The sequence below is a fragment of the Neopsephotus bourkii genome, unplaced genomic scaffold (assembly GCF_033783945.1).
Source record: "Neopsephotus bourkii isolate Nb327-2 ecotype Australia unplaced genomic scaffold, CSIRO-AGI_Nbou_v1 NB_951, whole genome shotgun sequence".
Lineage (NCBI taxonomy): Eukaryota > Metazoa > Chordata > Aves > Psittaciformes > Psittacidae > Neopsephotus > Neopsephotus bourkii.
The window spans coordinates 2926663-2940171 of record NW_026901445.1 but is presented as its reverse complement, the minus strand read 5'-3'; the positions used below and the strand labels follow the sequence as shown (position 1 = coordinate 2940171).

At 43.3% G+C, this 13509-nt stretch overlaps 1 protein-coding gene across 5 annotated transcripts in view; it reads left to right on the top strand.

Annotated features, from left to right (window-relative positions):
- Window positions 1-13509, top strand: part of ARHGAP22 (Rho GTPase activating protein 22) — a 150564-nt gene that overhangs the window by 114802 nt on the left and 22253 nt on the right. Inside the window, exon 1 of one of the 5 annotated variants that reach the window (XM_061358825.1) lies at window positions 9788-10007. The exons of the other annotated variants lie outside the window; for them this stretch is intronic. Coding sequence (XP_061214809.1) covers window positions 9887-10007 — 121 coding nt within the window. The 5' untranslated portion in view covers window positions 9788-9886. Of the gene's footprint in view, window positions 1-9787; window positions 10008-13509 lie in introns of those variants that run through there. 5 annotated transcript variants of the gene reach the window in all.

Below are 13509 nucleotides of genomic sequence, written 5' to 3'. Positions count from 1 at the left end.
GCATTGAACATGTTTGGTGTAGCTGGGGATAGAGGACACAATTTCTCACTCTCAATGTACAGTGGAGCTGTACTTTTACTTTCCTTAAGGAAACTGCTTTCCATCTGTTCACCTCTCAGTTGGCATACTTTCCTCATTTTTGACTTGCATCAGATGTAAACCATAATGTGTCTAAGACTGAATTTTTTTGGCCATGAGGTAAAAAGCTGAGTTCTTTTGGTGCCCGTTGAAAACTGAGCAGCATAACGCTCTCTAACACCCCAGCACGACCAGCACTGCATGGGGACAGAATCATTCTGTGTTAATCTTGTGCTATGTTTGTTTTGTTCTGTTTATATATTCTTTCTTGCCATGAGCAGTTCCTTGCTCCTTTGCCAGAAATGCATGTCACAGCTGCTTTCTTTCTCCATTACTTTATCCTAATTTTTCCTCCTCCTCATCCCAAGCTTTCATCAGCTCCCTGTGATGGAGGGGAGGTGAAGAAGTTGGAGAGGATGTGCTTCCCTTAGGCAAACACAGGAAGTTTTACCCTGTGACAAAGTAATTGTCCTGCAAGAGCTCCATGAGTGCTTTCTCCATTTGAGAGGAATAGTCACTGTTGAACTGACTGGCTCTAAAGAAGTGTCCACTGATGAAGCCACTCTACACAGTATTAAGAAGTCAAGTCCTCTTCTCCATTTATATAAAACATGATGTGTGAATTCTTTCTGCTCTTGCCAGTGAAACAATGCACAGAATATTTCTGCTGACAACCAAGGCCCTGTGCAGACCATGTCCTGTATTAGGGGATAGCTGCAAGCTAGGGGACAGGTCTCTGGGGTGTAATTTAATACCTGGCTAAATGATGATGCCTTTCATGTAATATCTGCATGAGAGCAAAACATGAGTGTTTAGAAGGGTCAGATATTGGTATTAGTTCCATGTCCACTAGGATGCCAGTCTGTTTAGGAGCTAATATATGATGTTAAGTCTTGGGAATCTGAGGTTTAATTTCTCCACCTGTAATATGGGGATTTTCCAGCAAGAGCATCACGAGCATAGAATTGTATCAGTGAATTTAAGACACTAAGATACCACAGTAACGAAGAAGAGGGAGATGACTTCAGTTACCTGCCCAGTATGAAGGCAGGGAGGAGGTTTCTGCTCCATGTCTTGCCAGAGGGCCCCCCAGAGTGACAAACTCAAGTAGAATTCCTGACCAGGCCAAGAGCAGCCCCTTCTCTTGGTGGCAGGGTGAGCTTCCCTTGTGCTAGGCTCCCACAGGTGTGTGGGGAGTGATGCTGTGTGTTTGTTGTGCCTGATACGTGCCATTATCTCTGCACAGAGATAGCTGGCGCCTGATGCAGCTTATCAGTGTTTGCTCTTCAGTGTTGTCTCATGCTAGGAGATGGGACCAACCAAAGGAAGAGAAAGATGATGGGGCTTATGAGTTTAGATACGTGTCCAGGACTAGGGGATACACGAGTCATCTGTGAGGAGGTGCTAGTTAGCCTTACCCCAAGCAAAGGTATCACAATGGGCAAACTTGTGGATACAGAAATTGAGACCCAAAGTAGAATTAAAGTAAGTTGGGAGTGGATCTTGCTGCCAAAACTGCTTGCAACAGGGAAAGTTTTAAGATCTGTTTCTGAGATCTGATCAACTTACTTTTTTCTGTTACTTCTATCAGGCATATCTGGGTCTTATATTACTGCTTTATGACCAACATCTGTTGCCACCATGAAGCAGCCTTGAGGTAGGGAAAGACTATTGCCAGCATTTTTTTTTGTAAAGGAGGAATCTGAGGTTTTGAGCAATCAAGAAACTTGACTGAGGTCACAATGACTATCTTGGAAAGAACCATTCTGAAAGCATCGTTCAACAAGGCAAATACAAGGATGTCAACTGTGGACCTCAGGAGAGCAAACTTTGGCTTTCTTAGGGATATCCTTGAAAAAATCCTTACTGATATGGTCCTGAAGAGAAGGGTCCAGAAGATCTCCTTTTAAGGATTCCGTACTCCAAGCTCAAGAACAGTCCTCCCCCATATTCAGGAAACTAACCAAAGGTGGCAGAAGGCTTGCATCAATGAAAAGTAGCTCTTGGCAAAGTCCATACCTAAAAAAGGAAGCATACAAGAAATGGGAGCTAGAGCCCCCCTGGAGTTGAAGCCGGTGGAGGCTGTGAAGGGCAACAAGGAAGGCTTCTTCAGGCATATCAACAAAAACTCAAAGACCAGGGAAAATATGGGCTCACTACTGAAAGAAGCAGGAGACCTGATGATCTTTGAATAGACATGGTGATATGGGAGGTCCCTGAAAACTCCTATATTCAAGGGCAGGAAGGAGCACCTAGGGAAATACATGTTGGTCAGCCTCACCTCTGTTGCTGGGAAGGTGACGGAGTAAACAAACCCAGAAAACATTTCCAAACATATGAAAATGAAAAAGGCGACTGGGAGTAGTCAGCATGGGTTTATGAAGGGGGAGTCGTGTTTGACCAGCATGATAGCTTTTTACAATGGAGTGGTGGATGAGGGAACAGCAGTGATTATTGTTTGTCTTGACTTCAGCAAGGCTTTTAGCGCTGTCTCCTGTAATACCCTCACTTAAAAATTCATAAAGGGCAGATTAGATAAATAGACATTAAGGTGTATTGAGACCTGGCTAAACTGCTGCTCTCAAACGATCGTGATCAGCAGCCCAAAGTCTTTCTGAAGGCCAGTCATTAGTGGTACACCCAGGGGCTGATACTGGGGTGAATACTGTTTAACAACTTCATTAATGGCCTGGATAATGGGACACAGTACACCCCCAGCAAACTCGCAGACAATATTGGGAGGAATGGTTGGTGCATCAGAGGATTGTGCCATCAATCAGAGGGGCTTTAATGGCTGGAGAACTGAGTGGACAGAAACCCCATGAAGTTAACAGGAAGGCAAAGTCCTGTTTCTAGGGATGGATAAATATAAGCAACTTTGTTCATCCATGCACCTTGCTTGGTTTCCTGCATATGGTGGGGAGGACTGTTCTTGAGCTTGGAGGAAGTAATGCTTGACATGAAATCTCCTGAACCTCTCTTCCCTCCCAGTACATACTGGGAGCTGACCAGCTGAAAACCTGGGGTGCTATTGGACAACAAGTTGAGTGTGAGCCAGCAATGCACCCTCGTGGCAAAGAATGCCAACAAATTCCTGGGCTGCACTGGGAAGAGCGTTGCCAGCAGGTTGAGGGAGGTAGGCCTTCCCCTCGGCACTTATGAGACCACATCCGGAGTGCTTTGCCCAATTCTTGGCTCCTCAGGACAAGAAGGATGTGGCCTTACTGGAGTGATTCCAGCAAAAGCCCACTAAGATGATTAAAGGATTGTGACAAATGAAATACCGAGAGAAGCTGAGAAGTCTGGGATTGTTTAGCCTGGAGAAGTTTCAGAGTGGATCTTATCAGTGTTGTGTAAATACTTGATGGAATGGTGTAAAACTAGAGCATGTCAAGGGCAAAAGGTATTCCTTACTAACTTTTGAAGATCCTACCTTTAAAAGTCAGATGGCTGTTCAAGTTCCATATAAAATTCCTAACCTTCATGCCAGTTGCATATATTTCATCTTTAAAACTGCTGGCTAAAGGCTTTAAGTGACATCCAGTACCACTGCCCAAGCTTTTCTGGGCTCTGAGTGGAAGCCATGCAGTAGTCTGGTCATGGCAGAGCAGAAATGGGGTATTTTCAGAGTATTGTGTCGCTATATTCTCAGAGGGGCAAGTCACCTGCTGCTGGTTTTAGAAACCCAAGGCAGCAGCACAAGTTCTGCACTGCAATGCCGTATCCCTAGTTGTCATTAACCAGTTTAGTTCCAGTGGCTACTAAGTGATGATGGAGTTTGATGTCAAATGAATGAATTTGTATCACTTTGTTAGTGTGGACAGTCCTGGGCACCAAAGAACAGGCATCCAGAGCTGGAGAATGACAGGCAGCTGAGCAAGAATCCTTCTTGGTGCCCCTGCTCAACCAGACAGCAAATACAGAAAAAAATAGAAGTAAAAATTACTTCTGTTACATTTGCAAGTGAGCAGGGTAAAGCTTCTCATGGGATTTGCTTGATGGAAATGCTGATTTGATAAAATGAAATGTCACATGGGAATGTCTCCATTTGGATGAAATGTGTGTTAGGGATGGTTTTTCAAGTTCAGAGCAGAATTTTTAATACAAGCTCTGCCCTAAATTAGTCTTGTATTCTAGAGGTTGTATAAGCAATTGAGATGGAAAACCTACCCAACTTAAGCACTTTCCTCAAAAATTTACTTTGAAAAGGGTCTTGGAAAAGAGAAGATTTCAGGAAAGTTTGATGGATAAAATTGCAAGTGTATGGAGGATTTGAACAGTGCACAAACATGGGGTTTGAACCAATAGAAAAAAATGTTTAATGCAATGCACAATTAAATTATGAAACTCAGTGCCACAAGATCTGGAAACAAAAACAATAAATGGATTCAAAATAGAATTAGATGGCTTTATAGAAGATAAGGCCATCTGGGATATCAGAAAGAAAGTTTTGGAGGGAGTCATTAGTGTCATATACCTTGTATTGCTAAGAGTAATCACCTTTAGATAAAACATGGTGGAGCTTGGATTTGCTTTTATAGCCAATTGTTTTCCTGTTCTCTTCAGCTAGAAGTGCTATGGAGAAGTAATAGTGGCTGTGCATTTGTTACGTTGTTGGTGGCTACTGCGTGTAGCACATAGTCTGAGCAGTACCACTTCCTGCACTGGTGATTTCTCAGTGAGACCATTCTTGTAATCATTAGATTCATGCTTGATGTTTGAAAGCTGGCAGTCTTTAAAACACTGATATTTCTTACTGCATGTCCTGGCAGTGTGTGATTAATGGGACAAATATGTTCCTGTGGTGTTTCTCAGCTTGCAGGCAAGTATTTAATTTCTCTGTTTTAGTCCTTTGATGAATGTTGCGAGGATATGTGCTTACTGAAGGGGACTGGTAGCCTGCTCCTTGCAAGTTGCAGTTTTAACCATTTAGGAGCTGAAAACAAAGAAATTCACTCCGTCTCTTAGGTCCTTTCTGAACGTTACCCTTCTACTCCCCACAGCTGCTCCATCGTCACGTAATTAGTCTTGCAGTTTCCCCTTTCTGCCTTCAGAGTTGTGGGTCAGGGAAGGAAACATTCAGCCCTTAATGTTTTCTAGAAGGCTAGAGATATTTTTTCTGAGATATTTTATCCATTTTTACAAATTGGAGCTAAATGCCATCTTTTCCCCAAGCACAAGAAGTCAGGTTCGGTTTTTGCTAGAACTTAGATCCCCAACCGTATGCTTGGCTAGTGATGGTATAAGTTATGTTTCATATAGACTGAGGATTTTAGTTGTATAGTGGAGGCTGAAGGTAAAGTGGTTAACAGATTTTCATCAACGAATGAGTTTGAAGAAGCAGCAAAGTGAAACCATGTGCAATTTACGTGGTAGTGAGTTTTACAGTTGCAGGTTACAGACTGACAGAGGTATTTATGATGAAGTTTGATTTGGATAAGCATCCATGTGTCCTATGTTGTTCCCATCTGCTTCTCAGCGACTGACTGTGCATAGGTTATCAGCCTCTTGGACTTGGGATATAGGAAGACTTGAGGGCGTAAGCTTCTTTGGTTTTCTGAATGGATAAAAGGGCTGGTTTTCTAAATTTTGGTTGTGAATCTAGATCACAGATGCTGTCAGGTTTCAGGATGGCCAGAAATCCTGAAGGTTATTTGTTTCATTCCGTACCTGAGATGAGGATCAGCAACAGCTTTTGGACTCCATGATCCTTGCATTTGAACCCACAGCTGGAATTCCCATCCTTCTCTGGAGATGAGACACTGATGGCAACAATTATACTATGTCATAATTCTTTTTTAGTTACTAACACCTAGAATTTTTGTAAAGCTTTTCTGTGCAGGGGCATCAACATGCAGCACACTGGAAAGAGAGGATCTGCTGGTCAGATTCTTTCTACAGACATAGCTTCAGTTCAGTCTGTGGAAGCTATCTATTAAATGAAGACAGGATATGCAAGAATAAATAAAAAGTTCTGTAAAAGATGTTCTTATGTTGTGGCGAGAAAGAAGTTTTCCAGGGCACATTTGTCCAGATCAGTGCTTGCTAAAAGCCATTTTTTGTTGCTCTTGATGTTTTGTTCTCTAAATGCTTTCTGCCTTTGTTTAGAGAGAAATAGACCAATAAACACAGGCGTTTGGCTCTGCATTCAGGATGCTGTGGTTAAGTGATGTTTAAGTCTGTTTGTCATCTTTTTTCTGTGAACAAACAGAATTTCATTTTAAAGCATAAACTGGTTAGAGTCCATGGCAGGACAATTGAGAGTGCTGCTCAGTCAGTTCCTTTCCTGACATATTTTAGAGGGATGGGAAGACACCTCACACAGGTAGAATCTACTGTGACAGAAGGATGAACATAGCTGTTTGCTAACCTTTTAACCCAGAATGAACTCTTTATCAGTTAGAACTTCTTTATCAGCAGGAGCCTGCTTATTCTCAAAAGATTTCATCTTACCAGTAAAGGTTGAGACCCCAGCCCAGAGCAGGGGAGGGGTGTGGGGACATCATTTTATTCAGAGAAGGATCTGTCCAAACTGTTTGGAGAGGGAGGAATCTGGAAGGGAAATTTTCTGTACAAGGGACATACTGTTGAAGTCTTCCCTCCTGGGTTCAGCCCTTGTGAGTTATCAACTCTAGCCACTTTACTGCCTGCTTTCAATAAATACAAGGGATGTTCGTGTGCCCATGTTTGCCTTGGTTAAAAAATGAGTCTGTACAAGGCTCAGTTTACTTTATAATAGGGGAACTTCATCTCCAATTTGAACTTGGATACAGATCTCTTTCTGTACAAATAGATGAGGCAGTTTCCTAGATCTGAGCTCTCTCAGACAGGTCTGCTTGAGTATACCTGTATATTAGCTAATACTCTATGTAAGCCAGTGTCTAAAAATACCTATACCCTATGGGCACTTGCTAGAGCTGTGCAAGCCAACAAGTTTGCTCACAATCAGAGATGAGGAGGAATATTTTCCAAGTTCATGTGGGTTCACCATTCTTGTCTGTTGCAACCAGATTCAAGACTGAATTTGACCTGAGTTAGATGCCAAGCCTGAGACATACCTACATTTTCAGAGGTGGTGTGAGCTGTAGTGAACTTCCCAGCCAGTCTCAAAGCTTGTAGTGACATGTACAGGCAGGGTGCTTTCTCCCTCTTCTGGTACCTGCAGCAGTGTAACTGGTGGTACTAGCTCATGAGAGCTTTCTTCATACAAAGACACCAGAAAAGAAAACGCCTCCAGCTCCCCAGCAGAAAGTTCATGAGATATTTACTTGCTAAACTGTTTTATAATCCTAAATTCTTTAGAAAATAAGAACCGCCCAGTGGTAAACTTCTCTACAGCTAAATAAATTCACACCAATATGGAAAGAGGGAGTTCAGTCTCCTTCTCTCCCCTTCTTTCCTTGGCACACATATATGGAGAGCTCTCCAGGTGAAAATTTTGATGGTAGTTTATATGCAATGTGGCCCACTCTCTGGATTTTATTACTATTCTTGCAGTATCAAGTATACTTCTGAAGTCTGCAGCCCCTGCAGTCCAGTGATTATGTGTGACTCTTGGATTTCATTTTTGAGAAATGTGGTTAACAGAGAAAGTGGGATTCAACTGTGACCTGGAAATTCAAAACACAGAAGTCAGATACATATATATACACATATAGGTGTTGATTTTTATTTGTCTCATCACATTCTGTGGTCTAAGTCACAAATTTTTAATGCAACACTTTGAAAGGGATTGAGAATTGTTTCATTTAAGGAGAGAGGTGGTAACTGTGGAGTGTGTAGATATGAAGCATAATGTTGCATTCTTCTCACAGGACACTTACAGCTGCAGAGCTACCATGTGCAGGGAACAATACGGAAGCTGCTGCCATTTTATGCTTTAGTTGTGGTGCTTATGTGAGCAAGCATGTGCTCCTTCTGCTTCTTACTCTCACCAGGGATGTGTTTTCTTTCTTTGAAGAAGAATTTACAGTATCTTCATAATCTCTCATACAACTTGAAGTATTATAAGCTATGCGGAAGTCTAACCATGCTTTAAGTCATGCTGTGTCCTTGGCCACAGAGAAGCTGTGAATTTCATGGGTTAATTATAATTTGGGTATAAAAATATCCATGTTAAACAACATTACTTTCTATGTCATTGAATACCTCCTTGTTCCTGTGTTTTGAGAACTGGAAAACAGAAATGGAGAAGTGAATGGAAGAATAAAAGTCTGCGTTTGCTACCTCCTGGGCTCCCATCCCAAACTTTGAGTCTCAGGCTCCATAATGTTATTAGCAGATATGACACATTTTGAGGGATAGTTCCAGAAAATAGTGGAAGAGAGATTAAATAGAAGGGTGAAGAATACTCAGGATCTCATTTATATCTTTTCTTTAAGCATCTCTATCACTTTCCAGTATTCTTTAGTGGGCTTTAAACACTGTCTAATGTATTGTCTGGGCTTCTGGTGTCCAGTTGTGCAATACTTTGCTAGACAAGGTGTACCGTGAATAGTTAAGGATACCTTGCTGCCTTGCTATTCGAGAACTGAAGCTTTTGATCTTGGTACTGCCTTCCCCTATAATAAGAGACAGTAATTTCTTCAGGAGATTCTGGTTAATATAGAGAACGTAGAGATAGAGTTTGACCTCAGGTTTCCTGAGTTGTAAAACAACACGGTCTCACAAAATATCTTCTTTGACCTGTGTGTTCAAGCTGAACCACAGTATAACTAAGAAGGTGCTGGGCCGCTATGTTCGGATGAGTGTGGTCTATCAGTGGAGACCACAGATAAGTTTTTTCTATAAAAGAAGCAGATGAGCAGGGGCACAGAGGGGGATAACACGCTGGTTTTTCCTGCAGAGGGAGGTGAAGTTAGTCACACATAATAAAATTCCCTAGAAGCTTTGGGCAAAAGTTTTGGGTGGTGTCTGCTGCAGGTCTGCAGTCACACGAGTGCATTTTGTAAATAGGGTAGGGCTGACCTCTATATAACTGCATGGGCCATTGTGTGATAAGCATTTTTCCTAACTGTAGGCTTCTTACCCTGAGAGCAGGAGTCAAGGGGGTAAATGACTTCCTGCAAATAAGTCCTGGGGATCGATTCACATGTAATTCCTTTCCTTACCAGTTACTCAGCTGAGCTATTCTTCATCAGCCAGCTTCTCTGTAGAGGGCTAAAGCAGAGGCTGTAAGCACAAAGAAGCTGCACAGGTCAAAGACTGTAACTTCTCCTAAGCTTCATAAAACTTTCTAACATGTTCCAGAGCTCTGGAGATACTCTCAGAGGACACCAAGGCTAAGGTGGGGAGATGTTCCCCTCCAAAACGAGGTTTCTGCTTCTGGTGCTTTGCAAGATCTGAGGCCAGACCAGGGCACCAGGTTGCCTGCAGCACAACCGGCATTGCCTGTATCAGGAAGGGATCCAGAGTGTGGCATGCAGACAGCAACTGTTGCTCAGCTTTTCCAGCTATCTGGAATAGATCTGACAAGCAATTAGAGCATGAATATATTACAGAGCCGATGGGGGATGCCTTTGTTAAAACTTGTGACCCATACTTAGCTGCTGTTTACATTGGCAGCCGCTTCGAGGGTGGGCAAGACCCTACCTGCCTGTCTTTTTCTTCTCTCCTTCCCCTTGTGGAGGGAGCTGGGGAGCTCTGCATCTCATTGGATATTTCAAATGCTTTCTGCACAAGTCATAATTAATGCCGAGTTGCAGAGCTAAGACCAGATGTGCTGCCGAGATTATCTCCCAGGGCAGATCGGCTGCTCTCCGCTCTGTAGCGCTGGGTGAATGGAAAGCTGCCAGTGCTGGGACTCAGAATGTGTCTGATGCCTGAAGTCAGGACTTTCTTTCTCTGCCGCTCCTGCTGTCTGACACTGCCTGGTTTCTGCTTGAAGCTCAGCGCCTGTCATGTAGCGGAGTGCTGCACAAGAACGAGAGGTATGAGATGATTTTCCAGAGTTCAAATTTGTTATGGTTTTCTTTTCCTATAGGAAAAGCAGATATTTGAGTTTAGCCTCAGACAGAAGCTAAGAATCTTTAAAAGGTGCTGGCTTTACAGAGAGGGAAGGAGTGGGAAGCTCCCAGTCTATGGCCAAAAATACTACTGGATGCCAAGCTAGCATTTGAAAATAGTTTGGGAGAGTTCTGTTTGCTTTTACACTGAATATTTAAATGGGTCTATGTGGATGAGAGCAATTATCTCCTAGTATATGGAGACTGCTGTTTGTGGGGAATGGGGCAAGAAGACACCAAGTTCTACCACAGACCCATTTGTGTGACCTTGGGAAAGTTACTCCATCAATTTCTCTTGATTCCTACTTATCTGTCACTTCCTTTCTTTCCCCCCATTTTGAATGCTTTGTCTGGCTGGATCGTTCAGTTGTTAGGGACTATCTTTTCTTAGGCACGTACAGTTCCTAACATGGAACTCCTTTTTCAATTGCTGATGCAGTAATTCACAGTAATAGTGTGTGCTTGGGTGGGCTAGAGGAGGGAAAACAAGAGTTAGAGGTTTGTGTGTGTTTTGTGTTGTGGAAGCATATGAATTTCTGAATGCCTGCCCATGAGTTTTTCCTCAATGCTTTCATGTGTGAGAGGGACAGATAAATGGGAGCATAAGCATGAATGTGGGAAGGTAAAAGTAGACACTTACCTGTGCAGGTGAGCACGTATACAATCTTCACATCCATAAATTGCCTGTCTGTGAGGCACCACATGCCTCACAGACATGCATGCGCGGGTGTATGTACTGCAGTATAGCAGCATCCAGGTGTGTGCCTGACTATCTTCCCGCACATCTTTTAACGTGTGTGTACTAAGCTGTACAAACAGCTGATGTAGGTGTGCTTGGACTTTTCCCATTTTAAGCACATACAGAGTCCTCAGTCCTCCCCATAAAGAAAAATCTACTCAAGAACTGACTTTATTATCTCTGTCTTTATTTTGGTTGAAATCAGAGCTCTGGTGAGGAAAAATGAACAGGGAGAATATATTTTCCTGCCCACTGCATGTCTGGACAGCATAGCTGAATATATAGGCTTTGTATGCCTGGAGCTGGTGGGTGAGCTATTCAGGCCAGGACAGAGAGTCTGTCTGTGTCTTAGTCAGTACATCATTCCTGGCTCGCTTTTTCCACAAAGAGCCACCTAAATCTTGAAAGAACAGAGACAGCTTGTTGGAATAGAGGAAAGAAATTCTGTAGCTCTGCTAGCCTCTTTTTTTAGTATCTCTTGAATCTTTCTTAGATTAAGGCTGTAGTCCCAGGCATGCTGGGGTTTTTTGTTGGCTTTTTTTTTTTTGTCTGCTTTGAAACCAAACAAAAGGGCCTAGCTATAGAAAAAGATATGACAAGCAAAGTTAACCCTTGGGTTGCTAGTAGCTTTTGGCTTTATTTCCAGCCTAGCTCTGTCTGGGAGTGTGACTGGATGGCACTGGCTCTCCTTCTTCTGAATGAAGAGAAAGATTTTAATGTCTTCCAGCAGGATCATCGAATGGAGTGAAGTGCTGCCAAGTTCAGTCTGAGCTGCAGGCCCTGGTGATTAAAAACAGGCCTGTGCCTTGACGAGCTGGGGGATGAGGCTGTGTGTGACTGGCTCCAGATTTAGCTTTTCCTTGCAAGGCAGGGCAGTCCCTGTCCAGCCCAGAGATGCTGTCATATGCTGGTACTTTCAGGGATATTTTACTACATCAGTTCTACAAACTCTCCTGAGACCTAGCTGAAGTAAGATGAGTTTTGCAGAGCTAGCAGGACACTGCGTCCCCAGTCTGCCCTTGTTTAGCCCTGTGAGACTGAAGTAGGTGCATCTGCTGTCTCTTGCCAGCTTAGCTGTGAAAGTCCTGGCAGTAATTTTCCTGAGGGTAGACTTCACCAAGGCCCCCCAGCAGACATCCAGATGAAAGATTTTTGCAAGTGCAGAACTGTCAGCAGCTCAAATTTACCTTTGACGGTCTCTTTCCAGCCCCACTCCAAAGATAGCTCTTAGCTTGCTCCTTCTCTGAACCCTATCACTAATTTCCTTTTCTAAGCCGTAGACAAGCTCTGCAGCCACTGCATAGATGAACAATTTCTCCAAAGCAAACTTTCTGGCCCCACTGTAGCTGCAGCTCTGATTTCTCCCTCTAAACCCCAACCCTAATGCTCTTATTGCCAAAAGACTTGGCCTGAGAGCAGTATTTCTTCTGGGCAGCAGCAGCTGAGGGAATCCTTGTCTATGGGTTAGCAAAAAAAAGAAAAAAAAAAAGAGGGCTAGGGTAGAGAGAAAGAAAATGCATAGGGCTGTGGTGTCATTCAGGCTGCAGAGGGAAAGCTGCAGTTGCCAGCAGGCTTGGCTTGGGTGAAAAATTGTCTGTGTGAAACTTTGTCTACTTTTCGCTAGTCTATGCTCAGCAGCATGCTCTAATGCATGCACATTGTCTGTGAAATGTTTGGTGACCTTTTATAGTATTTCTCTGGAAAGTTAGAGTTAAGGGTTGAGGGAAAGAGAAAACGTAGATCTGCAATTGGAGTTGAGCTGGAGTGGGGCTGTCAAGCCAAGGCAGGAGGCAGCCAAGACAGGTGGGCTGGGAGAAGTCTTTCAGCCTGGCCATGGCTACAGGTTTTATTGTTCCCCTCAGCAAAAAAATAACCTGTGAGAGCTGTGTGATCTCTCCTGCACAGCACTTCAGCACACACTCTCACACAAGCAGAAACCCAAGATTGTGCCAGCTCACTTCACTCATTGTGTGATAGGTAGATCAGCTTCATCCTCATTTGTGTCAGTCTTGGTTTCATGGCTGGTTTTTCTTGTTACCCATTTTAAATGGTGCAAAGGGAGGTGAGTAATATTGCAGTAGAAAAATATTACAGTGTCTTTGCTTCTTCCAAAGATTGCTGTCTCCATCCAGGAGAAAAAGGTGTTGCCAGCCTTCATACCTGAGAAGAGAAAAAGACAAGGTTCCCAGTATCTGGCTCTGTAGCAAACACCCACAGTAATGTTAGTCCTGTGCTTGTGGAAGGTTCATCTGCTTCTCCTTCTGAATCTCAAAACAGGTCACCCTTCTATCTCTGTTATCTGTCACATTCCTTAACCTCTCTGTCAGTGGTCTCTGGCTGCAGTTCACTTGTTACCATGAGGTCACTGGAGGGTTGATTATACCTACAGAAAGCTACTGCTGCTGTGATTCAAGCTGACTGGGAAGGCAAGGACTGATGTTGCCTGAAATGCATCAGAGCATATTGCTGACCACAGACCAGCCAAGCCTAGGAAAAAATAGACAAAGCTTCATAATGCAGGTGGACATTATGCATGCAGTTGTTCTGTGTGTGCTTCCGATGTGTGTGTCTGATACTATCATTGTCCTTGCGCTAACTTCAGTCTAGAGCACCAGAACATGAGATTTTGGGAAAACATTACCTCTGTGCTTTATATCTGGGGAATGCAGAGCATTTACCTCTTTCCCA